The 26,541-nt window shown below is 40.3% G+C and overlaps 1 protein-coding gene across 1 annotated transcript in view; it reads left to right on the top strand.

Moving 5' to 3' along the window:
• The window catches only part of PIEZO2 (piezo type mechanosensitive ion channel component 2), a 316,515-nt gene that overhangs the window by 224,476 nt on the left and 65,498 nt on the right, over window positions 1-26,541 (top strand). The window contains exons 14-27 of the mRNA XM_074847751.1: window positions 2,820-2,943; window positions 4,566-4,819; window positions 5,483-5,631; window positions 6,371-6,544; window positions 9,736-9,777; window positions 13,742-13,774; window positions 14,113-14,342; window positions 18,277-18,437; window positions 19,347-19,523; window positions 19,702-19,827; window positions 21,812-22,012; window positions 23,791-23,995; window positions 24,139-24,240; window positions 24,701-24,866. Coding sequence (XP_074703852.1) covers window positions 2,820-2,943; window positions 4,566-4,819; window positions 5,483-5,631; window positions 6,371-6,544; window positions 9,736-9,777; window positions 13,742-13,774; window positions 14,113-14,342; window positions 18,277-18,437; window positions 19,347-19,523; window positions 19,702-19,827; window positions 21,812-22,012; window positions 23,791-23,995; window positions 24,139-24,240; window positions 24,701-24,866 — 2,144 coding nt within the window. The remainder of the gene's footprint in view (window positions 1-2,819; window positions 2,944-4,565; window positions 4,820-5,482; window positions 5,632-6,370; window positions 6,545-9,735; window positions 9,778-13,741; window positions 13,775-14,112; window positions 14,343-18,276; window positions 18,438-19,346; window positions 19,524-19,701; window positions 19,828-21,811; window positions 22,013-23,790; window positions 23,996-24,138; window positions 24,241-24,700; window positions 24,867-26,541) is intronic.

Below are 26,541 nucleotides of genomic sequence, written 5' to 3'. Positions count from 1 at the left end.
TGTTTCTAGAGCACACAAGAGGGGCGTCTCAGAGAGTGCATCTAGTTGGCACTGCTTCCCTTGCACTAAGTGAATCACTTCCCTTGTGACTCCTAATTACCATTTAACGTTATTCTGTAAGTGATTTTCCTTGTTGGCAGAGCCCTTTGGACAACCATTTCTGGGTCTTTAATGCAATTGAAAATTAGTGAGTGCTGTATTATTTCTCTCGTAAAGGTAGGGCTAGTTTAGTAAGAGAGCTAAAGCTCAAGGGGTTCTGCAAGAGAAGTTCTACAGTTTCTCTCAATAACTTTGTAAATCTCTAAGGAGTTTTAACTGTCTTAATACATCAGCCCCTTTGACATTGTTTCTTATTATTTTATTATCAAATATCTTATCTAAAACTAGCCAGTGTCAAGAAAGGAAACTCTTGTGTATATGTGATGATTTAGCCACACCCATAAAACTAATAGAAGATGTCTGGAAGGATTTTTTAGGCTGAATGTAATGGACTTTGTAAATTTCACAGAATCATGGAATGGTTGAATCTGAAAGAGACTTTTGGAGGTCATCTGGTCCAACTCCCCTGCTCAAGCAGGGACATCCAGAGCTGATTGCCCAGGACCATGCCCAGATGGCTTTCGAATATCCCCAAGAGTGAAGACTCTACAACCTCCCTGGGCAACCTGTGCCAGTGCTTGGTCACCCTCACAGGAAAAAAGTGTTTCCTGATGTTCAGGGGGAACCTCCTCTGTTTCAGTTTGTGCCCATTGCCTCTGGTCCCATCACTGGCCACCACTGAGAAGAGCCTGGCTCTGTCCTCTTTCCACCCTCCCTTCAGGTATTTATAGACACTGGATGAGATTCCCTCTGAGCCTTCTCTTCTTCAGGCTGAACAGTCCCAGCTCTCTCAGCCTCTTCTTACAGGAAAGATGCTCCAGTCCCTTCATCTTCATGGCCATTCAGTGGGACTCTCTCCAGTATATCCATGTGTCTCTTGTACTGGGGTGCTAGAATGGGACACAGCACTTGAGTTGTGGCCTCACCAGTGCTGAGCAGAGGGGAAGGATCACCTCCCTCGACCTGCTGGCAACACTCCTTCTAATGCAGCCCAGGATATCATTACCCTTCTTTGCTGTAGGGGCACATTGCTGGCTCATGTTCAACTTGGTGTCCATCAGGACTCCCAGGCCTTTTCTGCCAAATTACTCTCCAGCTGGTCAGTGTCCAACATGTAATGGTGCGTAAACTGATTGTTCCTCCCCACGTGCAGGACTTTGCACTTTCCCTTGTTCAACTCCATGATGTTCCTGTCAGCCCATTTCTCGAGCCTGTCTGGGGTCCCTCTGGATGGCAGCACAACCCTCCAGTGTATCAGCCACTCTTCCCAGTTTTGTGTCATCTGCAAACTTGGTGAGGGTACACTCTGACCCATCATCCAGATCATAAGTGAGGATGTTTGAACAGGACTAGACCCACTGTTGACCCCTGGGGTACATTGGTAGTCACTGACCTCCAACTAGACTTTATGCCACTGATCACCACCCTCTGAGCTCAGCTGTTCAGCCAGTTTTCAATCCACCTCACTGTCTGCTCATCCAGAATCACAGAATCATTTAGGTTGGAAAAGACCTTGAAGATCATCTAGTCCATCCAGCCCATACTTCATCTGCTTGTCTATGAGGATCTTATGGGAGACAGTTTCAAAAGCCTTCTTGAAGTTAAGGTAGACAATATCCACAGCTCTCCTCTCATCTACCAAGCCAGTCATTTCATCGTATAAAAGTTTATCAAGTTGGTCAAGCATGACTTCCCCTTGGTGAATCCACACTGACTATTCCTGATGATTTTCTTGTCCTTCATGCACCAGGAAATGTTTTGCAGGATTAGCTGCTTGATCACCTTAGAATCACAGAATGGTTTGGGTCAGAAGGGACCTTTAAAGATCATCTAGTCCAAGCCCCCTGCCATAGGTAGGGACACCTTCCACTAGATCAGATTGATCAAAGCCCCGTCCAGCCTGCCCTTGGACACTTCCAAGTGGGGTATCCACAGCTTCTCTGGGCAACCTGTTCCAGTGTCTCACCACCCTCACCTTCCCAGGGATCAAGGTGAGGTTGACTGGCCTGTATCCTGCATTTTGACCTTCTTGGAGTGACATTTACTTTCCTCCAGTCTTCTGGCACTTCTCCTAGTCACCACAGTCAATCAAAGATTATTGACAGTAGCCTCTACAATGACATCAGCCAACTCCCTCAGCACTTGTGGGTACATCCCATCAGGACCTATGGACTTACTTATGCTCAGTTTGCTTAAGTATTCCCTGCTCTAATCCTCTTCCACCAAGGGTGTGTCTTCCTTGCTTCAAACTTTTCCATAGTCTCTGGGACCTGTGATTCCTGAAGGCAGGTCTTGCTAGCCAAACCCAAATAATGACAATACACTCACCTGCATGTGCTTCTTCCCTGAAAAAAAAGAAAAATTAACAAAAAATAACAAATGGAATTTATACCAATCAGTACATAATGAGAAGACGTTAAACTTATAAAACAGTAGTTAAAAACTGAATTAAAAGAACCATGTAGGTAAATACCTTTAAGAAAAGATGCAGAGTAAGTTATTACTCGATGGAAAAGTGCAAATGAAATAAAGTTGGTTTTAATGCAGGATGTTTCCTAAATGACTTAACTTCCACAAAGATGCACTTTGTTTCTCTGTCCATCAGAAAATGGAAATGACGGCATCAAAGGCATGCAAAATTTAAGAAAACATGCGTCTGTATTAGTAGGACATAGAATATACAATTATTCTGTTGTTTTTGTTTTGATTTTTGTTTGCAGATTCTTTTCACAATTACTTTCTGGCTACTGCTTAGGCAACACCTCACTGAACAGAAAGCACTTCAGCTAAAAGAAGCTACTTTATCTGAGGTCAAAGTTGGAAGTGAAGAAAATGAAGAAAAAGGTAAAGCCAGATCCAATTTAGTCCCTCAGTCATGATAGAAGTTTCAGTTACTGCATTTCTGTGATGCTGAAGGCACTTAGCAAGATACCTGTCATTAGCTAAGAAAGATATTACAAAATCTGTGTGCAACTGTCTCTTGGGATATAAAAATAAAACACCTTTGAACTTTAGAAATTCAAATAAAATGAGAATTCTCTTTACTGGAAGGTAATTAAAATGTCTCATTTGAGAAATGTCACAGAACTTTCAAGTAATAAGTTTATTCCTGTGTCCCAGATTCAAACCTGCAGATTAATTGCCCTAGGAGTTTAACCACAGGAAAAGAAGAGTTTACATAGGAAAAGTCAGTTGCTAAATTCCTTGGAAGTTGTGTTTGTACATAAACACTTGTATAAAACCCGAAGTTAAACTACTAATTTCAGTGGGGAAATATTTTCAGTGCAGGGGCTCATGCTATCAGAAGCATACCTGAGAGCAAAGTTTACTGCTACATTTTCAGCTCACCTAACACCTCGGTGGCCTGAACCTCTTTTGCTTCTGGGCGTGTTCGACCAAACCTTCCTTGCCCTTTCCTGGATGCTGATTTGAACAAGTTCAACTGCCTGAAATGGTAGAAAGCCAGCCCTGGAAGCAGTGATGTAGTTTCCTGTTTGATTAATTACAGTATTTGTCTCAGTAAAACATCTGATCAGTGTCAGAGCTGGACACTTCAAGGATTTGCGAGTCAAAAGCAAGGAAGGAGTCTGAGGAGAGGGATGGTGAATGGGACAAAAGGAGTGGCCAAGCCTATTGATGGTGGTCTCAATATTGTTCTCAATGGGAAGAAAAGCATTATAGCTACGTACTATGAGTTTGACAAGCCCTGTTCTATCTAGATACTTGCTCATGTGCTTGCTATTGGGGGGACGCTTACCCTGCCCTCCACAAACCTCACAAGGTTAATAGCTGGGGAATCCTGACTTCTTCATAGGGCAAAAGGAGCCTGTCTTTTCTGCAATGGCTCAGGTACAGCAGAAGAAGCTGGATAAGTGGTAGTTTCTTTGAAAAACAGCAGTGTCAGTGTGGCATTTATATTTTTAAGCTTGTTTGATTTTATGGTAATGTTTTCTCTTGCTTGTGGTTTTTGGAGGTAACCACAATATTCTCTAAAGGACGAAACTCAAGATGAGAGGTACAAACTCAAGATGAGAGTTTAAAGTTTAAACTCAAAATTAGAGGTTTCTGGTGGTGCTGGTGGTTTCTTTGTTTTCCAGTTTAAAAGGTTTCTTGCCTGGGAGTATAGGTATTGCCATGGAAAGTGTTTTGACTGTTATCTATTACACAACCCTTAGGCTCTAATTTTCCACTACAGCTGCCTGCATTTCAGACAAAAAGTGAAGACGGGTGTCTGGTAAGGATGTATAGCTATGCACTGTATGGCTCCAGGAGCAGGCTGAAGCTCATAGGAAGTTAAAACTCTTTCCCCTGCTCTGGAGGCCTGTATGATTCAGAAATACAGTCTCTTGTGAATATTGTGTTTTAAGTTTCTGTGTTGTGTGCAGAAATTTTACTTTCCACCTGTTTCAATTTTTACTAAAAGTCCCCAGAACAGACAGAAGCCAAATGTGACTCTGTATTTGCAGAAGAGGAGTTGCAAGAGGGAGAAGTGGCAGAAGAACAGGAGCAGGAGAAGGAGGAGGAGGAGGAAGAGGAAGAAGATGATGAGGATGAACAGGATATTATGAAAGTCCTGGGGAAGCTGGTGATGGCTATGTTCATCAAGTACTGGATTTACGTCTGTGGGGGCATGTTCTTCTTTGTCAGCTTTGAGGGTAGAATTGTCATGTACAAAATCATCTATATGGTACTGTTCCTCTTCTGTGTGGCCCTCTATCAGGTAAGTGAGAACTGTGTTAACTGAATTTTGTCCTTGAATACAATGGTTCTTACCTTCAACTTGGTAATAAAGTAGCTCCAAACAGAATTCATAAACAGTGTGTTTGTTCTTTGATTAGATACAACATAATAAGATCATTTGAAGGGGTTAAGACTCGTTCTCCTTTGGCTTTTGATTATAGTGACAGGCAAAGTGTACATAAATTAGATGCATACAATACACACCTCTGCTCTGGGATACCACCCCATATCACTGCGAGCTTTGGAACATCTGTGGGAAAATTCTGGGCCTGTGCACGTCCTACATAGCCACCAGTTTTTATGACAGCTGGTTCATACAGCTTCCACACACCAATGAGCATGGAGCCCCTCTTCTGGACTTTCATCACCTAATGGTGATGAAACTGAGTGACTGAAGCTGTCTCTGGCCTTTATGTCTGTGACCATGTCCCAGCAGACATTTTTACACAAAAACCTGTACTTGAGTGCATGTGCCTCAGGAGTAAAAATTGTATCTCAAATAACTGTTGGGTAAGCGTTGTTTACTTCAGGCAAGCTAGGAAAGATAGTATTCTTTGTCTTTGTTTTCCAGTACAGTGTTGTCAGTATTTTTGTCAGTGTCTGTCTTCAGCCTGTTTCATCATCTTTAATGTGTAATTTTCAGGTGCACTATGAGTGGTGGAGAAAGATTTTAAAGTACTTCTGGATGTCAGTGGTTGTTTACACGATGTTGGTACTTATCTTCATCTATACCTACCAGTTTGAGTCATTCCCTGGGTTGTGGAAGAACATGACAGGCCTGGATGAAAGCAAGTAAGTGGTTTTGATTAATTTCATTTTTTTTTCTTTGGACTTTTGAGTTCAGTGTGGTGGAAAGATCTGCGAGTAGTCTTCCTTCTTATGGTGGAAAAACATCGTGAGACCATCCCCAGGCATAGCTGACTTTAAGCACTCAGCTCTGAAGCCATAGATTTATTGGTGTAACAATAGAGATGAGCAAGGACATGAGAGGGGCTCAAAGAGTCATATTTTCACCCATCTGCTGTCAAGGCCTTGGCATCACTACTATTCCCAATACAGTGCCAATACTTCTCTCTACCTCTTTGACCATAGCAACAAGATCCGAGAAGAGATTAAGGGTAGATTTGCAGGATGTCTGGAGCTGATGAAGGTGGACCTATCCTCCTGCTAATGAGGAGGGATGAGTCTCTTCCTCCTCATGATGTGTTCAACATTTCTCAACAGAAGCTTGAGGAAGTATATGCAATATGAGTGGATGTCTAGTGCAGGACTTTCAGTCAGAGATAACTCATCTGGTTCAAGAGCTCTATGGCAGGGTTGGTTTATTTGACTCTGTACATTTATAGTATCTCTGTACATTACTGAGTCCAAATGCAAGATATTTGCTTTGTAAAAATTGCTGCTTTAGAAAACCACGTAACAAGTACCAGCCTTCCTTTTATTTCCTATTGCAAATAGTTTGTAATAATGTCTCATGGCAAGAAAAAGATTTGGTGTGAAAATGTGGCTTAGTGGCTTACTTTTTTTTCAGGTTAGAGGACCTTGGCTTAAAACGGTTTTCTGTGGCTGAGCTCTTCACACGCATCTTTATCCCCACCTCCTTCCTACTGGCGTGTATCTTACACCTTCACTATTTCCATGACCGGTTTCTCCAGCTCACCGATTTAAAAGCTGTAACCAGCAAACAGGACAACACTATTTACAGGTACAGAAACAAAGTAAATGGAGCTATTGGTTATCTGTATGAAAATGCTGTTTCTGACTGTCTTGTAATTCTCACTTTTCATTAGTTGTTATTTGCCTTTGCTGTGACTACCTGGCTTAAAAAGAAGGTGCTCGGTATCCAGCACCCAGCTAAACAAATGACCACCACAGTATCTGCCTTCCCCCACTTTTCCCTACACACTGAAGTTTTTCATTTTGGGGTACATTTTCAAAAGTACTAGCAGTGTTTATGTATTATCTCATTGGCTTTGACCTTTAATGGGAGTTAGATGCTTAATTGCTATGTGTGCCTTTTTGTAAGTCCTGTCAATAATAGGAAATAAGGCTTTTAATTTGGGTCACTTCTGTTTTGCAATGTCCATTTCGAGGGCCAAATGAAAATTGGGAGATCTTTGGCAAATGCATTTGCATTGGACAATTAGGCCTTTTTGTAAAGTTGAATTTCAGAAATGGAAAAATCCCAAACCTGTGGTCACTCTTTTAAAGTACTGACCCTTGGCTATGCTAGCTCTTTGAGACATTCAGCGATCTCATCCAGAAGTTCATTAGCATTTGTCATGATTCTGGGATCTCACTTTTCCTCTGTTTAACTGTTCCATATCTCCTGCATAAAAAATATCTGACCTAGGATCCTGCTCCTGGATTCTAAGAGAGATAAATGGTTTCATAATACGTAGTGATATATTATGCAATGACATTTACTCTAATTCTTTGAATAAACCAATTCATTTAGACACTTTTTAGTGTTTACCTCTCCAGCGATAAGTGTAATTCAGCTGCACTTCTATGAATGGGGACTAGCTGCATAACATCACATACACCACAGTGTGTTGTGGAATAACGACAGTTTATCTTAACAGAGAATTCTGCTCTAGGACTTGATAGATTTACAAAAGCATTTCAAATATTCCTCATGCATTCAATTTAGTATGAATAACCTCTACTTTTATAGAATGCTTCCAGTTTCTGTATTTAAATAATCGCTAAAACCAGAAAAATCAAACTTGACAAAATTTCCTAACAATGTTGTGGGGTTTTTTAAACTTACCCTTTAATACCTTATCCTTTTGCTTTTCTTGAATTGCTAAATGTGATGGTCAATTCAAGGGCCCTTTGAAATGGCCTGTGAGCAAACTTTCTTTGCCCATAGCAGACTTTGTGTGTAGCAGCAGGTACACGTTAACATCTCTCAGTTGGGCAGTCAAGCCCAGATAGGTGTTTGAGCTGAAATGGGGGTTGTTCCTGGGCTGAGGCGTTTGGGGGAATGCATTACAGTTTGCAGTAACTGTGCAAGCTGTTTTGTAGCTCATACATTTTGCACTTGTGATGAGTAACAGCTTCCACCTCCCTACTAACACAATCCAGTAGGCACAAAGTGGAAAAAACCCTCCGAGGCACTCCCAGGATTTAGGTGGGTTCATGGTACAGTACACTCTGCCTGTGAAACCACTACTTAGAAAGCTTTCTCTTACACATGAAAGATACCAAAATATGATACGGCTCTCCAAATGTTATCATGAAGAGAATCACTGTGACTAAAGTCACATCATTCCTGAAGGATGGAACCACTGATACTAAAGACACAAAATGTTTCAGTGTCTTGCTGAGAGCAAAAATTTTTGCCTGGTGTAAGTAGCCTTGAGATAAGGTGCTGAAAACAGACATTCGTTGTCACACCAGGCATTTTACTAAAGTGACAGGGGAAGAGAATCATGTGATATTAGCTTTTTTGTCTTGCTACTATAATGCTATCTTTTTAAGTCTAAATATGTACTAGATTGTATTGAGCTGTCAGATAAGTAGCTAGATATTTTTAACTCTTAAATGTAGCGTATGTGCTACATTTGCCATTTTGCAGTGTTTGAAAATCACAGTTATCATGTATATCATTTGTTCCTCCTCAGAAACTTTCACAAGTATGGCCAATACCCAAACCAGAACACTTCTGTTTGTACTACCATTAAAACTGCCTGACATATGAAGATCCATCTGTCTTCTTCCCTCAATGTGATAAATCAGTTCTGAGCATCAGCCAACTTCATAGTTCAAAGCTTCAGGATGAGAGCTCAGCTGACATTTGTACTGATGATGTATAAAGCTGGATAAGAACTAGCACAACCAGCTCCAGCTTAACAGTAACTCTAGCAATAGAAATAAGTTGCAGGGACAATTAAAACACAGATTCAAGACTCACATGTATATGTGCAATTTTTTTACAAAGCCACTAAAAATTATTTTTCCATTTTCCTTTGAAAACACTAGCATGCATTCAACAGCTAGTTTACCTTTAAAAACTGCTTTTATGCTGTTTCTTTTGCAATAAGCAAAAACTTTAAATAAAGAATCTGATCCTTAATTTTGAGTCAGCAGGCAGAACTCAGTCCTTTTAACAGCAAACTTGTTAAAATAACCACAGCAGGTGAGAGCTAGTCATGAAACTAATAGAGACAGCAGCTTCAGTTCCTCCATCTGCCCCTGAACTGCCATGTATGATTATGGTATTATGTTTGTGTCTAACTGAAGAGTCCTGTTAAAAATGCTGAGACTGTTCATGTATTAAGATGCTGCTTGACGTGAGCAAAGTTAACAGGGTTGAGTTCAAGAGTAAGGCTCTGCCAGCTGCAAATAGACGGGATGGAAACTGGAGATGGCAGTGAGGCACTTCTCACTATTTTTAAAGGTGGCAGAAATGATCAAGAGAAAAAAAATCCTCTGATTGGGACTTTCCAAGCCCATGTCCTTGCTGTACCATGAATTATGGTATGGCAGAGATAAAGGCTGTGGGGTAGATAATTTCTGTGGTATGATGCTCGATCATAATTACCTTTAAATAAAAAAAGAAGCAAAATACCTATTTTTAAGGATAAAGGCTTACTTGAGATAAAGCAGTAGAGGCTGTTCACACATTTTGGGGACTATGAGAAGCACCTGTAGTTCTAACTGAAGTTGCATGTGATCTAAATGTCTAAGTATTGCATTTATAAGCTTCCTAGACTTTTCACTGCATGGTGTGTGTTAAACTGTCAGATTGTGCTTTGTTATGACAATGTGTCTCTCTTGGTAGATAGGGAAGTGCATTCATTCCTATTTAACAGTTTCCTTTTCTCTCTCTCTAATTCATTTCCCATTTTCATCTCATGCATTCTTGTGCTTTCATCTCCCACCTCATAGCCATGCCAAAGTCAATGGCCGTGTTTATCTAATAATTAATAGGTGGGTACTTCAATTCTTCCTTTCCTTTAAAACAGATGTACCTTAACTTTTTTGTTACTTCTAATTGCCTTAAAACAAAGTATGTTCTTGCTGCACAGTACTATGAAGTAAGCAGGGAGATAATGTTCAGGGGTTGTAATCTCCTAAAGCTGGTGAAGCGGTTAATACATCTCTCCTGCATATTTATACGTTGTGAGTTCATCTCCCACCTGGGAATTCTTCTCTTAAACTTTGCCCATGCCTCAATACAGGAATAATTGGTGCTATTTGTAATGGGCTGCAGACAATAGACTTGGTTGAGGAAGCTCATTTATCTACCCTTTGTGCATGGAAGGATGCATGCCTGCATGCGCACATGAACACACAGGCACACATCCCTGTCTTCCTCACAAGCACCTAAGAAGGGGAGTTTGAGAGCCAGGTTGGTTAAATGTGCAGTATGTATTATGAGTTTGTACAGACTGAGATTTTCCGATTCAAAGACAGAAATGGAACAGGCAGTACATTGAAACCACTGCATGCTAAGGCTGATAATTCATGGGTTGAGTTGGGTGATACAGGATCCAAATTACAAAAGCTCATAGTGCCATCATCGTCATCCTTTTATAAACGGTATCTTGAAAACAGTTCCACAAAATCGTTTTCTTTCAAAATATATCCTGGAGTAAATGTGGGCTTTTGTTTAATCAGCTCCGAGAATAGAAGGACTTCTGAGTTTGTTGTTGCTACTGAATCTAAACAGAAAAGCCAAGAAAATCCCTTGTTTAGTTATTTTTGACTACCTGCTCTAACAAGAAGTTAATTTATGTGTCATGTTCATGCTCCTTCTTCAAATGTCATCACATAGTTTAGGCCAGGGTTCTTTAAAGTTCACCAGAGCTGGAAACCTGGTTTGTAGGCAGCCCATGTGTCAGGGAGCAGCAAGGGCAGGAAAGCTGGGAGCCAAGGAGCACGACCAGGAGGCAAGGCTGGGTTCTTACCCACAGGGAGTCAGGAACAGGAACCAGCAACTGAGGGTGAGGATCAGATCCAAAGATGGTAACGAGGGTCAGCCCTAACCTGGTGAGCTCCCAGCAAGTCCATAACGACAAGCCAGATGGGTGGCAAAGGCAGAGAGTTAGTCTGTGTGTCAGGCTTTTAGGGTCAGGGAGGCATGAGAGCAGGCGCAGACACAGCTGTGATGCAGCCACAATGTAGGAGCGAGAGCCCCAGCATGAAAGCAGCTTCCAAAGAAAGGAGGGGGACCCACTATGCTGAGGCTTCCTGGCCTGTCCACATACCCCAATGTGTATCAGCCAGCTGGCCTTGGATGCAGGCAGCAAACCCCCTTACAAAAGCAGGGAAAGCACTCAGGGTCCTCTGAAATTGCTTTGATGCCTAAAACTAGGTCTACTAGTATACTTCTCATTATTGATACCCTATTTAATGAATTTGAGGGTAAGAAATGCTCTCAGTTAAAAGCATTAGTGGCTGTACCTTCAAGGCTTGTTGTCTGCATTATTATTTAGTTATTTCTCTTCCTAAGTATCAGACACAATACCTTTGTGTTATTTTGGATAACTTCCCACCAGTATGTGGTTTCCAACCTGAAGTTACGTCTGACTGGCTGTGAAGCCTGTATGAGTAGCTTTTCTTAGATATTCTAAACTAGTGCGGTTTTTATACCCTAATACCTCAGTGTTGTCTGTTATGTGATATCATGTGATCTTATAGTGGAAAAAAGAATTTAAAAAAGAGGAAAAACAGCCCTAGAAATAAATGGGGAAGTTTGGGAAGAAATATTCAAAATAGACTAACTTTCTGAATAGTGGGTAGGGATTTTTATCTAGCCTTGGATCTCCTGAGCACGTGGTCCTGTGCTCAAGCCTACTCATGTTGATAGAACTAAATGCTGACATACTGAAAACTAAGCTCATACCGAGGCTTTATCAGGTATATATATTGCATGTACCCACCTTTATAATCCTATCACCTTCTGGATCTCCTGGATATGTGTGGGAGCTATATGAATAAGAGAAAGATGAGTTCTCTCATACAAAATCCTATGGGGTTACTGTGTTTCTGTCCAGTTTACACTGAGGTAAGTCATTAAGTCCTTGATTTGCACCAGTGTGAATGTAGATTTTTCCATTATAAAAGTCAGTTGGGAAGATACCTCATTAAAATCAATGCAATTGCATGTGTGCAAAACCTGTCTGATTATATGGATACTTGCATATAATATATTCATATAAGCACTTTCAAATGGGCTCTGGTGATTTATAATAACTGGTGATCTACATAACATTTGAACTGAACTAAAAATTCATTCTCTCTTCTTTATACATGACCCTTCTGTTGGTACTTTATAAGAGTTTTAGGAATGCAAAGTTAGATTATGTCATTTTAGGGAATATTATTGTTTAGTCATTTTACAGAGATTTCAATATCCTTTTGGTATATATGCTAGCTTAAATATGAAAATAAAGTATATCATACAAAAAGCTCTATTTTCAGTAGCCATTCAATAGGATATATTGTTGAGTATAAGAGATTTTCTGATTATGGGACACTCAGGTTCATTGCCCAGTCCATGATAAGGGATTTTAGTAATTATTGTCATGAGTGGATTTATTCAGTGAGATTTTTTGGTGCTTGACCATCTTGTTAAAATTCTACTTTTAAACCACCATTTCTGCTTTTTGGTAATTGGTACGGTATTTCGATTTCAGGACTGTTTAGTCAAATTTCTGTAGTTTTTCCCTCATTTGAGCCACCAAAGTTTCCATCTTGAAGAAACTGGAACTCCCAAATATTTGAAAAATAATTCTGCTTGTTTGACTTTCTCAATAACTGCTCTTATTTTTTAATGATCAGATGGATAAATCTAGATTTTTTTTGTTTCTTGAACTGTAAAAATCCTAGTTAAAATGGGCAGAATTTCCTGTCTAAATGGTGATATGCCAGAATTTCACATCATGAAAAATAAATCCCTGAAATGGTACTGTAGCATATTAAAGTTACTTGCATTAGTCCAGGAACAGTCTAACAGGTGCTTGAAAGTATGCTGAGTGTAGTCATTTCAATAGCATAACTAAACATTTAGTGACCTGATCATATAGATATGCACTTGCCAAAGGGAGATTTTATTGCAAGAAGTCGCATTCAAATGGACTATTTGTGGCAGTAAGTGCTGTGCTCAGCAAAGCACATAGGATGAGGAAATTAGGAAGAGTGGGTTTTCTGCGAATATGGAGGTGAGTCCCAACAGCACAGCTGGGGGAGAAAAACAAAAATATCTGAAGCCATAAGAGACTATCCCTTTTCTCAGTAAAGAAAATATATATACACTGAATAAATCTCAGAAAAAATTGGCACCATGGCAATAGAGAAATACCATTTCTGTGTTAAATCAGTTGTATCCCAGTTTTGGTAGTCTGAAAATTACTAATAGATTTATTAGGAGACTGACATATATCTAAGAAAAATTCTCTGTGGGATGTAGAAAAGAGAGAATGAATGGCACTATTAAAGACAGACATTATAAAATATACTGAAGCCACAGCCATGGAACTTTTGCTTTCATTTGTTCCCAAACCTATAGCTGGAAGAAAATTTGCAAAGTCTTTGGCTTCCCAGCTGCATCTTTCAATTGGAAGAAGGTGGAAATGTGTTTACAGTAATCAGTCAAATACTTGTGACGATTCAGCTGCATTACTGACAGCACAGTACAGCATTGACCATATTTAGCACTGGTGTAAATAGGTTGCCCCCTTTCCATCTGTGCTGCAATTCCTTGTTTCTTTCTAGAAGCGCCCTGTGAATGTCATGATGGCATGCTCTTGGCATCAGAAGGCTTCTGCAGATGGAGTAGGAGAATGCTTTCTGACTTGTGATGTAGCATGACATATTTGTCAATGACCTTCTTCTGTAACCCCTCTGTTCTCATCTCCCTTTTTCTTTCTGTTCCAATTACTTTGAGCAGCCTCAAGAAAAAAATACCAAACCACCAAAATGAGTAAGTCCCCTATGAAGTCATGAAATGTTTCCTCTTAAACAATGTCATTTCATGCTTCTACATCTTAAACTCTGACCATTTTCTCCATTGGGGAAAATGTCAAGTTTAAGTGTCAATACCACTCATTACTAACTAACCATTAGTATCTGAGTGAGAAGTAGTTACTAATACATTCCAACTCAATTTGCAGTGTGTGTTTGGAGAAAGTACCAGAATCATTAACTTTTCCACTTCTAAGGCATTTTCCATGAGCTTTTTTTTTTTCTGATTATACATCTTGAAAAAGACTACAATGTCATTGCTGCTCAGTTCGCTGACATGCTACTATTTGCCAACAGACTGGTGCACCAAGATGGAAGCCTGCCTGACATAACTATGATGAATTTAACAGCCAGCAGAGAAAAGGAAGAGGATAAAATGCTGGAAGAGGCTGGTGAGAAAAGAATGGAAGAGCCAGAGGGGGAGGGAGGGAAAGGGAGGGTCGAAAAAGGAAAAGAAGAAAAGGAAGATGATGACAAGGAAGATGATGATGATGAAGACAATGAATCAGAGGAAGAAGAAACTACAGGTAAGCCCTACAGATTGCAAATTTCGCTTTCCTCAGCCTTAGGTAGCAGTGGCAACAGACGGTTTATTCTTGGTCATCCCTGCTCATTTCAGTCATCAGGTTTTCCTCCTAGTTCTACATACAGTCTTTGCCAAAAGAGCCTGAACTGAGCAGATGGCTACTTGTCAATTATTCAACAGGCTACACTCTTTTCTAGGGAAAAATTACACTGTTTCTGTAGGATGATGAGAGGATGAAAACAAAAGAAAACCCACTTCTTTCTTCTAGGTGGTCTGGGTTGGATTAATAGGTTACCCCAAATCCTAAGAACTCCTTTAGAGTAAAATCTCTTTATAATAAAGAAAATACACATACATATTTAATCTCTGATACTGCATGCTTTCAAGGCAGTCCAGTGCAGAAGTCCCAATGGCTTTGCTTCATTATTCATGTGCACATTAGTGTCATATTTTTCACTTCTGAATAGGGAATGTATAATTGATCCCAGATGAACATAAGAATGCCTAAGTACAGACATGGGTAAGACTGATGTTGTCATCCTTGATATTGCTAGGATGAACTCCTAACATGAATTATTTCTGTGACTCAGTTGGAATGTGAGCCATGAGTGAAAACCAGGGAAGGGCATTTAACACCCAAGGAAGCTGTATTGTCTGGAAATGGCCTTACCACAGGTTTAGTTGCTCATATCAATATTCACAGGACTGTGACACATAAATAGAAACACGGTCTTTGTCAAGGCAAAATGGCAGCACGTCTTGCTTAGCTGCCCCAGGAGAACTGAGCTAAAACTATGTCTTCCTGGCTGGGACATCTTCCCTCACAGAGGTGTTCCTTATAGAATCATAGAATGGTTTGGGTTGGAAGGGACCTTAAAGATCATCTAGTTCCAACCCCCCTGCCATGGACAGGGACACCTTCCACTAGATGAGGTTGCTCAAAGCCCCATCCAACCTGGCCTTTGATACTTCCAGCGATGGTCATCCACAACTTCTCTAGGCAACCTGTTGCAATGTCTCACCACCCTTACATTGGTGGTGAGAATTTCTTCCTTATATCTAATCTAAATCTACCCTCTTCTAGTATAAAGCTGTTACCCTTTGTCCTATTGCTACACTTGCTGATAAAAAGTCCCTCCCATCTTTCCTCTAGGCCCACTTTAAGTACTGCAGGACCACTATAAGGTCTCCCTGGAGCCTTCTCCAGGCTGAACAACCCCAACTCTCTCAACCTGTCCTCATAATGAAGACTCTCCAGCCCCCTGATCATCTTCATGGCCTTCTCTGGACCTGCTCGAGCAGGTCTATGTCCTTACTGGGGGCCCCAGAGCTGTGTGCAGTACTCCAGATGGGGTCTCACAAGAGCAGAGGAGAGGGGGAGAATCACCTCCCTTTACCTGGTAGCCACGCTTCTCCTGATGCAACCCAGGATACGGCTGGCTTTCTGGGCTGTGAGCGCACATTGCTGGCTCATAGTCAGTTTTCCATCCACTACTACTCCCAAGTCCTTCTCCGCAGGGCTGCTCTCAATCCACTCATCACCCAGCCTGTATTTGTGCTTGGGATTGCCCTGACCCAGGTACAGGACCTTGCACTTGGCCATGTTAAACTTCATGAGGTTTGCACGGGCCCACCTCTCAAGCCTGTCAAGGTCCCTCTGGATGCCATCCCTTCCCTCCAGCATGTCGACTGCACCACACAGCTTGATGTCGTCAGCAAACATGCTGAGGGTGCACTCAATCCCACTGTCTATGTCACCAACAAAGATGTTAAACAGTGCTGGTCACAATGTTGACCCCTGAGGAACGTCACTTGTCACTGCTCTACACTTGGACATCAAGCCATTGACTGCAACTCTTTGAGTGCGACCATCCAGCCAGTTCCTTATTCACTGAGTGGTCCATCCATCAAATGGATGTCTCCAATTTAGAGACAACGATGTTGTGCAAGGCAGTGTCAAAAGCTTTGCACAAGTCCAGTCCAAGTTCTTGGGCCATGGAAACCTTTCTTGGCCAGCTGTCATGCGGTCTATGAGGACTGATGAGTTTGTTGCACCCTACATGCTGGAAAGGCCTGGGGACAGAGGCCAGCTGTTGGAGGTTACCCTGTGCAGTGACACATGCAAGCAGGGAAGTGGGGAGCTGCAGCCCTCTCCATGGGCCCCCTTCTGCACTGCAGCAGCAGGGCTTGACAATAGCACGAGGTGCTGCTTGCCACATGTGATCCATCTTTAAGCTGTACAAGCATTTATTTCTACCAAAGAAATAATTTTTATTTAGCCATATGGCTGGACTTTTAACATTATTTTAACATGTTCACGTGTGCAGACTTTGTTACAGTGATGTACAATTTTTCAATGGATGTGGCCAGTCTTATGTTTTATCCCCTGTCCATGTAGTGTCTGTACATGCTAGACAGAGCTCGCTACAGTACCTTACCTGCCCTGTTCCACTTAACTGTCACTCTTTGGATATACCTTGCATGGCAGTAATGCTGCAAATTAAAATAAATGCAATGAAAGAATAAGTGAGAACGTCTAATTCTATAAAGACATTCTGAAAATACACTTGTGCTTACAAAAGCACACATGAAGGATTAGAATTGTATAGCTTAATTAATTTCCAAATTTAATTATTTAGTCATGGTATTTACATCACGCAGCATTTTTATTAGCTTTTTCAAAGTTCAGGTTGGAGAAAAAGGGTAGAAGAAAAAATAATTGGAATTTGCTTGTAACGTATTCCAAAAGTCAGCTTTTTCACACAAGTGTGCATGTGTTTTTTCACACAAATATGCACAGAATAACCACCTTGGTTTGCTTTATATATAAAATAACCAGATAAGATGAAATAATAGCATACAGGAGCTGGTAACTGCTTTGCATTTTTACAGCTTAGATGGTGATGTGTTTCCATCTCGGATATTAACTGTAAGAATGTTCTCACAGCATACAAAATCCTTCCTAATCTCCAAAATGCATCTGAAACCTTTAATACAGTGTGAAGACTTTATACTAACATATACCAGCCTGGTGAAACAGTTTTATGCCAACCCACAAGCAAATAAAGCACTTATAGAGCACTGTTCAACATATGTATTGTCATATACACTCATATGTAATAGATGATGCTACATGCTTGCTCACTGGGGTATTATTTGGGAGGATGGCTTTTTTAGCAAAATACTGTCTGTGAAGGGACACATTCACCCAGCTTCAGGATCTTAATTGCTAAAGCTCCCTCTTTAACTGAGAGAAATAGTCAACTGGCCTGAAATTTGCCTTGCCTGTTGTAGATGTCTGTTCTGGGATGGCACAAATCACACTCTAGGTGAGTGTGCTGTTTGCAAGGGAATTTAGATAACTCTGACATATGAAGACATCTATAGTATAGCTGTCTAAACCCATGCGACAAGAATTCTGCTCCTAGTGTGCATGATCTCTTCGAGGTTGGCTGAAAAGCTTTCTGAATAGGAGTAGTCTGTGCTTTCTGATAACAGATTGGGACCATAGTTTCCAAACATCAAACAAAATCCTATTCTTTCTGACCTGGATAAGGGCCAGGGCTGGAGCATCTCAGATCTAGTCCCTGGATGGGATCCCTAAGCTTAGGTCCAAAGATAATGGAGGAAAATGGAGCTCAAGAAGGTCTCTGCTAGAGAGGAATAAAAGCAGAATTGGAAAGGGAAGCCACTACCACCACTTCTGAAGTAAGGAATCCTTTCAGTGAATGTGGGTCAGAAGGGAGAGCACCACAGCTAAGTGAGCCTCAACCCCATTTGTCTTAGTTAACCACTGAGCCACACTTTTAACCTCATTCTTGTCTTACTCTATGGCCTAGAAGTAGAAAGCTTATTGTTGCTTTAGTAGAGAATTCCTTTTTATAGAGACCTTCTGTTTTTCTCCTCCCAATGGTTCTGCTTGAACATCTCTGCAGACTTAAGGAACAAGTGGCATCTGGTGATCGACCGCCTTACAGTGCTGTTTTTGAAATTCCTGGAGTATTTTCATAAGATGCAAGTCTTTGTGTGGTGGCTGTTGGAACTGCACATCATCAAAATCGTTTCCTCTTACATCATATGGGTCACAGTGAAAGAGGCAAGTAAACACCCACTGTCAAAATCTTACCCATGGTGGAGGCTTGTCAACATCTGCTGTGCAGTGCCATGCCCAAGTGTAGGAAGAGCCTTCCTCATGCCAGACCTCACTGGAATTGTGGGATCCAGCTGGGCTTGTCAGCTGCTGGGAACCTGCCTTGACATCTTCCACGGTGGTGTTCTATCTGCCTAGACTTTCTCAGCCCTCCTCTTTTCTCCAGATATTAAGGTTTTATTAGTCTAAATCTTTGGACTCAAGATGTAATCCCTCCCCTGCTCAAACTGGCTGTGGGCATCATCCAGGGATGGACGATGTAGAAAAAGGTTGGGAAGGAACATCTAGAAAAATTACTTAAACTGTGTCTGGTGCTGAAAAAACAGGAATGTGGAACTATGCCTAAAGAAAAAGGGAGCGACACCTTTAGCTATGCCTTTGGTGTGAGCAGTGCAAGTTCTCTGCCTAACATAATCATTCCTTTAGCAGGGTAGTAGGACAGGATTCACTAACAAAAAATCCTTTTTCTCATGTTTTCGGGGGGAAAAAGGTCAAAAGGATGAAGGTGGGATCTGTATCATCTCTTCTTTGTTTTATGTGTACTAAAGCAGCAGAACCAGAATGTGGCCCTCCATATTTCGTGTCTGTTTGTAGGGTGCATATGCAGTTTTGTGGGTCTAATAGTATTAATATTATGTAGGAGATAACATTCTTCTTAAACCGACTATTAAGTTCTTCACTCACCACTTTGTGTCCATGTTATTGTGAATATTGTAATTTTTTTTCTGTATTTTTCTCACAGTTTCTCTGTGTCCCTTTCTTTTAATTATTTTTTTTAATTACTATGGAAAGGGTCAGACTTTCTCAGTTCTCTTGTTACTCCGTGTAATCTCCATCCTGTTTTTGTGTTTTCAGGTGTCTCTGTTTAACTTTGTGTTTTTAATTGCCTGGGCTCTTGCTTTGCCATATGCTCAGTTTCGCCCACTGGCATCAAGTATCTGCACTGTTTGGACATGTGTGATTATTGTCTGCAAAATGTTGTACCAGCTCACATCTATTGATCCCAGCACTTTTTCCAGTAACTGTACATTGGTGAGTACAAGTGCATATTAAAAAGATTTGACTGCTGCCTTCTTCAGTGAAGAAGAGCAAAAGGAGGCATATCAAGTACTGAAAACTACAGTTCACCTGATGTATTACTGTTGATTATCATTCCCTCCCCAATCAGACTTAAACTCATTTTTTATAAACTGTTGCATTTTCTTTTTAGCCAGGAGAGAATGAAACTAAGGTCAATTTAGAAGAACTCAAAACCTCAGTCCTCTACAGTGGGCCAGTTGATCCTGCAGAGTGGGTTGGACTGAGGAAGTCTTATCCCCTGCTTGTCTACTTAAGGGTAACTTCTTTAATTATCTGTCTTGAGATATTTTCTTATTTGTGATGAAGTTAGCAATGTTTTTGAAATAAATTGTCTGCCACACAAAAAAAAAAAACCCAAAACGTAATGCAAATCATTGATAATAGGGAAGTATAGAGAGGAAGAGACATCAGAAAGCCGTATCTGTTACACAGGATATTTCCAGAAGGGATTTGGTACCAATTAAGATAACCTGCATGTAGAAGTATGGCTTTCTGACTACCATCTGTTAAAAACACTCCAAGAAATGTGATATTTAAGAACTCACGTAATTTAGAGGTACATAGCTTTCAGATACCAAAAGACTGATGGGTCTGACTGGAGTAGTTGCCTTGAATGACTGTATATGCTATAAGCAGTTAATTTTTTTAAGTGCTTATTCCTTAGCCACAGCTTAGAAAATATGAGTTAAGGGAATAATTCATTCAGACACTAGTAAGTGGATGTCTTTTGTTTTTCTTCTTGTTTTTGGTTAATGCCTATAAGCAATATTTTATTATTCCTGTCTTGATTAAAAAACCTACTTACAATAAAAATGTGCCAATTCCCAGGGGAAACCTTGCCTGTCTGTTCTTAATTTAAAGAATCTCCAAAATTTTGTATATACAGTTTAAGATTGTCAGAAATTTGTTGACTGAAAAACAGTGAGTTTTGATCTAACTAGTTTTATTCTTCATTTCTTCCCTGAGAGCTTACCTCTGTGTGCTTTGTTTGTGTAGGGAAGACCTGGAAGCTCTGGCGGTCAACATATCAGGCCCTGGTAGTGCCTCTGCCTCTCAATCCCTTAGCCATGCACCTCCCACAGTTAAGAATATATGTGGGGAAGAGCAATTACTGACACAAGAGCTCTGCATGGAGAGTGAAGCTGCCTAGTGGTGTCTGCCTGGATGCTAGGAGCTTTACAGTTATAAATAGATAATACGTTGGGATTAGAAATTATTCTAGAAGGGTTTTCATTGAGTTAGCAAATAAAATGTCTCCTCTGCATAGAGGTATTCCGTCCAGTGCTAGACCTGAAGGTCCCAAGCTTCAAGTCTTGGTGTGTTACTGTTATGCCTCTTTAGTAACAGACGTTCAAAATGTCTGCAGTGTTGAAGTAAGAAGTCTGTCTATGATGGATTGTGTAAAACCCCCAACAAGAGTAGGAAGCCCTGCGACAGCAAGCAAAAATAACTTCTTGTCAAAAAAACCCCAAAACCCAAACCAAAAAAAAACCCAAACAGTGGCACCTGTCTCAGAACATTCTTGTCCCAAATATTTCTCAGTAAACAGAGATCTAGAGATTGCCGCTTCAGTTATGGCTTCCTTGAGGGACTTTCTCTGAGATGGTCTTTTTAACCAACTTTTGGAGTTGGTTAATACCTCTCTTCTATTATGCATAGGGCAGATCTCCCTCCTTAGAGAAAAAAAACTCACAGCAGAGCCACTCAAGACTGCATCCCAGTCAGTCTGGCTGTGCCTGAGTGAGGACTGACAGATAGACTGTTCATTTAAGAGTATCCAGGATATATTTGCACTACCAGCATCTTTGCAGTTTTAGGAAGTTAGTGCTTGCTAGCTGAACCCCTGCAGATGACTTTGTGGATGCTTGTATCCTCTATCTCCTGCAAATGAGAGCTTCTTAAGAGAAGCTATGAAACATGAGAGGGCACATGAATGGGTCAATGCATTTTCCCTCCCCTTTCTTTCCACAACTAGTGTTCATTTTAATATTTTTTAATGAATGTCTTTAAATGTATCTTCTGAATGTCAATATGTTTCATCAAAATCCAAGAAGTGGTAGGAACCTTACTTTGTTTCAATTATAGTAGCCAGGAAGAGGTGCTGGTACATCCTGGAGTGCAGAAGCACTCAATGGTAACATCCATTTGAGTATTCATGGGTTTATGCTTATCAGAAAAATTTATAGTTTCTTGTGGGGTTTGATTTTTATTTAATGTTCTTCTGGTTGTGTCCCTCATAGAATAACTTACTGATGCTGGCTATTCTGGCTTTTGAAGTTACAATCTACCGTCATCAAGAGTACTACAGATGTCGAAATAACCTTACTGCACCTGTGACTAAAACCATTTTCCATGATATTACGAGAGCACATCTGGATGATGGACTGGTAAACTGTGTCAAATATTTCATAAACTATTTCTTCTACAAATTTGGTTTGGAGGTAAATCACTATATATTAATTTTCCTTAGACTATCATTCCAAACCTTTTGATTGTGTTGGTTTTGAATAGTGGCTTGAACTATGTTTGACAGCTGGATGCTTCTTAGTCATCACTAATGGTAGACCTTTCCACAGTTGTGTTTTTCCTCTTGCTTTTCTTCCTATGTCTTATTTATAACTGAACAAAAGGGATAACAGATGGCACAAGGGACAGAAGTGAGGCATTACCCTCTCATGCACACACACACACACACACACACACACAGAGAACCAGGGACTACAGGAGCAGAAGAAAGCAGGGGCTAGCAGGCCATTGTCTCTGTTTAAACATTTCTAAGCTTCTTCTGCCTCTGGCTGCACAAATACATCCTTTTTTTTTTTTTTTTATATACTTGTTACTATAGCTGCTAGAAATCTGCAGGAGCAAGAGCTCCAGCAAAGGTTATTGCTGCTTTGTGCCACTTGTGTAAGACAAGGTTCTTTTTCCAAAGAACTTTTCAGTAGACAAGAAGCACACAAAGAATTAGGGGAGGCAGGTATAAAGGAATGAGGAGATTTTTCTGAAGATCCATGGTGTATCCTAAATATCTGGTAAGAGTCTTATTTCATAGAAGATCTTCTTGTCTTTTTGCCAGTAGCAGTGGCCCAGACTGCTGGGGTTTAGGCTCAGCTAATGTATTCCTTCTCTCTGCTTCAAGCAATTCAGCAGCAAAACATCAGAACTGAACCCACCTTGAAGACAAGCTATTGCTAAACAAGTGCCAAAAAAAAAAAAAAAAGCAAAAGCTTCATGTCTGTTCTCTTACCTTGTCTGTTTGTTCACAGACACATGAAATGTACTTTCAAAAATATTTGTAGAAATATTTATTTTTCACAAATTTCTATGGTTATGTGAAGAAGGCAATTCCTAGGCTAATGCAGCCCAAATTTAATCATAATAATGCTCTTGACCTATCTATTAAACACTACCACACTTTGCTACTGATAAAGTAAACTCTTCACAGCCAGTCTGAGATTTAAGAATGAGTGAAAATTAAAATTAATCAGCAAGCTATTTCCTTTGGCATATAAATTTAACCTCATTCTAATCTGAGAAGAGAGAAAATCAAAATAGTGAAGTGCACTGAATAAATGATTCACTATGAATTATTCACTAAGTTTGAAAACATGCTTCATGGCACTGAGTGAAGGGACTACTTTAAGTGGAGCCAGAGAACAGAATTGCTCTGGGATGCAGAGGCTTTAGAATAATGGAGGACTAAAGCTGCCTTACAGGAACTGACTGGATTTGTCTCTAGCCAATAGAAGTTGTATGGTCTAAATCCCTTTTCTTTTTGTCTGGTTCCCACATGAGGATACACTTTAGTTGTTGCTATTCTTAATAGTTCCTCTTCTTTTTAACATCTGTAAGTGCTATCAAAATATATGGCTGTGTAATATGTGCTTTGCTTGGCAACAATTAAACATTTCAAATATAGGCTACTGTAACAATGGTCTTTCCATTCTGTATCTTTAGCTATCATGTAATGGAAACCTGCTTTAGTGCTGTATTCACATAGTTGAAACTCACAGAAGAGTATCAAAAATTTGGGGTGTTGGGGTGGGGGAGGTTGCTGTTGGAAAGATACAAACTGTTTTAGCATGTTGGTTTGCACAGGGTTCCTGCAGTCAGCCCCAGCACGTGGCCAGGCATTCTATCAGGATCCAGAATAGTTTATCATTGCTGCATTAATTAGCCATCAGGTTGCAAATGTTGCTTATATTTATTTCTTTTCCAGACCTGTTTTCTTCTATCAGTGAATGTAATTGGTCAACGAATGGATTTTTATGCCATGATTCATGCCTTCTGGCTGATTGCTGTATTGTATCGACGTAGAAGAAAAGCTATTGCAGAGATTTGGCCAAAATACTGCTGTTTTCTGGCATGCATCATTACATTTCAGTACTTCCTTTGCATTGGCATCCCACCTGCTCCTTGTAAAGGTAAGGACATTTACCCTTTATGGACAATTACTGCTGCTTGGTTTTGCAGAAAAGTACTGGAAAATTGATAAGTATTCAGAAGAAAGGGATGAAGTAATTGTTATAAAGTACTGATTGCATTTTTGCGTGCTTCTGTCATACAGACTATCCATGGAGAAGTGGTAATGCCAACTTCAACTCCAACATCATAAAGTGGTTATACTTTCCAGATTTCATTGTGAGACCAAACCCTGTCTTCCTTGTCTGTAAGTATTTTAGCACATAATTGTGAAGTGTTTACACGTCCTTTGCTTAAAACATCTGTACAGTGTAATTTGAAGCCAGACTTTTATTTACTCTCCAGTAGCAAGCTGACATATTCTGTGGGAGACTGAATACTAAGTGTGGCTTTGTATGTAGTACAAAAATTAAAGAATTAGTAATTTCTGCATCTGTTTTTTCCGTATCCCATTTTTAACGAAGCGTCATCAAAAAGTGTGAATTATTTCCCCATTTCTAATTTATTTCTCAATAAAAATCATAGAAGGTGACAGGTAAAAAAACCTAAATGCATTAAAATATTTCAAATCAGTGTTAAATGCATTGAAAATAGCACAATCTTGGAGGTTGAAAGTGTGGGAAAACAGTCTGGTAACTACATTATAATATATTACCACCACTCCCTACACCTCACCCATTTTCCTTGCAACCACTGCTTTCTCCTAGATGATTTCATGTTGCTGCTGTGTGCATCCTTACAAAGGCAGACATTTGAGGATGAAAATAAAGCTGCAGTACGGATCATGGCTGGAGACAATGTGGAAATTTGCATGAATCTTGACGCAGCATCTTTTAGCCAGCATAATCCTGTTCCTGACTTCATTCACTGCCGGTAAGAACTGAATCTTAAACACTTGGAAAATACAGTGCTTCCTTTTTTTGTAGTAACTCTGACGCTTCCAATTTTACTTGGAATTTATATTCATCTGTGTTCCCATCTCATAACATACCTTTTACTGAGACAGCAGATACCTTCTGGGTAACGAGCTTCTGGTTTAGAAAAGGGAAGATGAAAACAAGTCTTCCTAACACTGTTGATTGTTTTAAGTTCTCCCCAGAGGGATGTTCAGTGAAAAATTTGCCTGAAAGCATGTATTGCCTCCATGAATGCCCTGTGGGGCAGCGTTTATGGTGGACTTCAGCACTCTGGTGACTTCCCCCAAAACACAGGCATGCTAGCAATAATCCATCGTGGTCTGAACTTGCCCATGTACATGTTTAATCCCACAAAGTCATCAGACATGTCCTGCTGAGTTGCTGTCTATGTACAATCAAAATAATATTCTAACATAAGAGACTGTCCTTTGTGCTATTTCATCTAGGTATAAGAACCTTAAAAGTGTCTTGGAATAACTGCTGTGTCTTCCTGTTTCTCAGCATTGCATGTAAGGTTGTTTAAGAAAGTGAATAATATAAAAAGGGGGCAGAGCCAGAGACAGTCTGTTCTGGATGGTCTTCAAATAATGAAGCCATTCCTATGTGATTATTTCAGGAAACACAGATTAACTCAGCTCTTCTGAGTTGTTCTGGACATACTCTTAATTGTCTCTGAAAGTCTGATACAGTATTAAAAGAATAAATGGGAAGAGTAAGATTTCTTAGCTATGGTGTTTGTCAGATTAGGTGTTTGTTTTGTGAATGCATGTGACCAACAAGTGTCTGAGTGCAAAAGGAATTTAAAAATATTGAACTAATGTCTAGCAAAATCTCCCTTTTGCTGATAAACTTATATTTTTTTTACCAGAGAAGTGCTATCACCAGAAGCCCTTCTCAAGATTTCTAAGCTGATCCTGCTGTTTCTGTTAGAAGTGGTGGCCGAATCTATCTTGAAATAGCTTTGAAGAGGAGACCATTGAAACACATTCAATTGACTCATTTATCCAGAGACTCATAGTCGCTCCTGGGCAAAGGGTGAACAGTTCTCCCCCTTAAGTATTTCCAGTCTACACAGTGTATCCAGTGTTCTAGATCCAGTAACATAACCAGAAAGAGAGAAGTCATAATCTCTCTTCAAAATGCTCCGTCAAGGGGGGATGCTTTCCAAAAGACATCTGCCAAACAGGGCTTGGTTAAAAGGAACGTGTAGGGGGGATTGCCTGATTTTTTTTCTTGCCACTGCGGTGGTGTCCATCTTAGCAAAAGCTAATACAGCAGTTGCATCAGGCACACTGATGTGATGATTGGTCACTGGCAAAGACCATCACGGGTGACATGGTTGCAGGCAGAAAGAAAAGATCAAATTATCCCCCCTTAGTCCAGAAAAAAAAGTAATTATGAAAAAAATTCAGTTTTAAGGCTGTCTTCAGAAGGGGAAAAGAGGCAAGAAAATCACTGCTTTTTTAAGCAGCCTCTTTTGGCATCTTTTTAAAGTTCCCTGGAATCTGATAGGTATTTCTGGTCATCTGTAGAAGATACTCCCAAATGGCCAAGCATGAAAAGTTTGAAGCACAGAGGATGTTCTTTGAAGATTTTGGATGGGAATCAGAGTCAGGTTTATAATGGAAAGC

This window comes from Strix aluco, chromosome 1 (assembly GCF_031877795.1).
Source record: "Strix aluco isolate bStrAlu1 chromosome 1, bStrAlu1.hap1, whole genome shotgun sequence".
Classification (NCBI taxonomy): Eukaryota; Metazoa; Chordata; class Aves; order Strigiformes; family Strigidae; genus Strix; species Strix aluco.
This window is presented reverse-complemented; position numbering and strand designations above follow the sequence as displayed.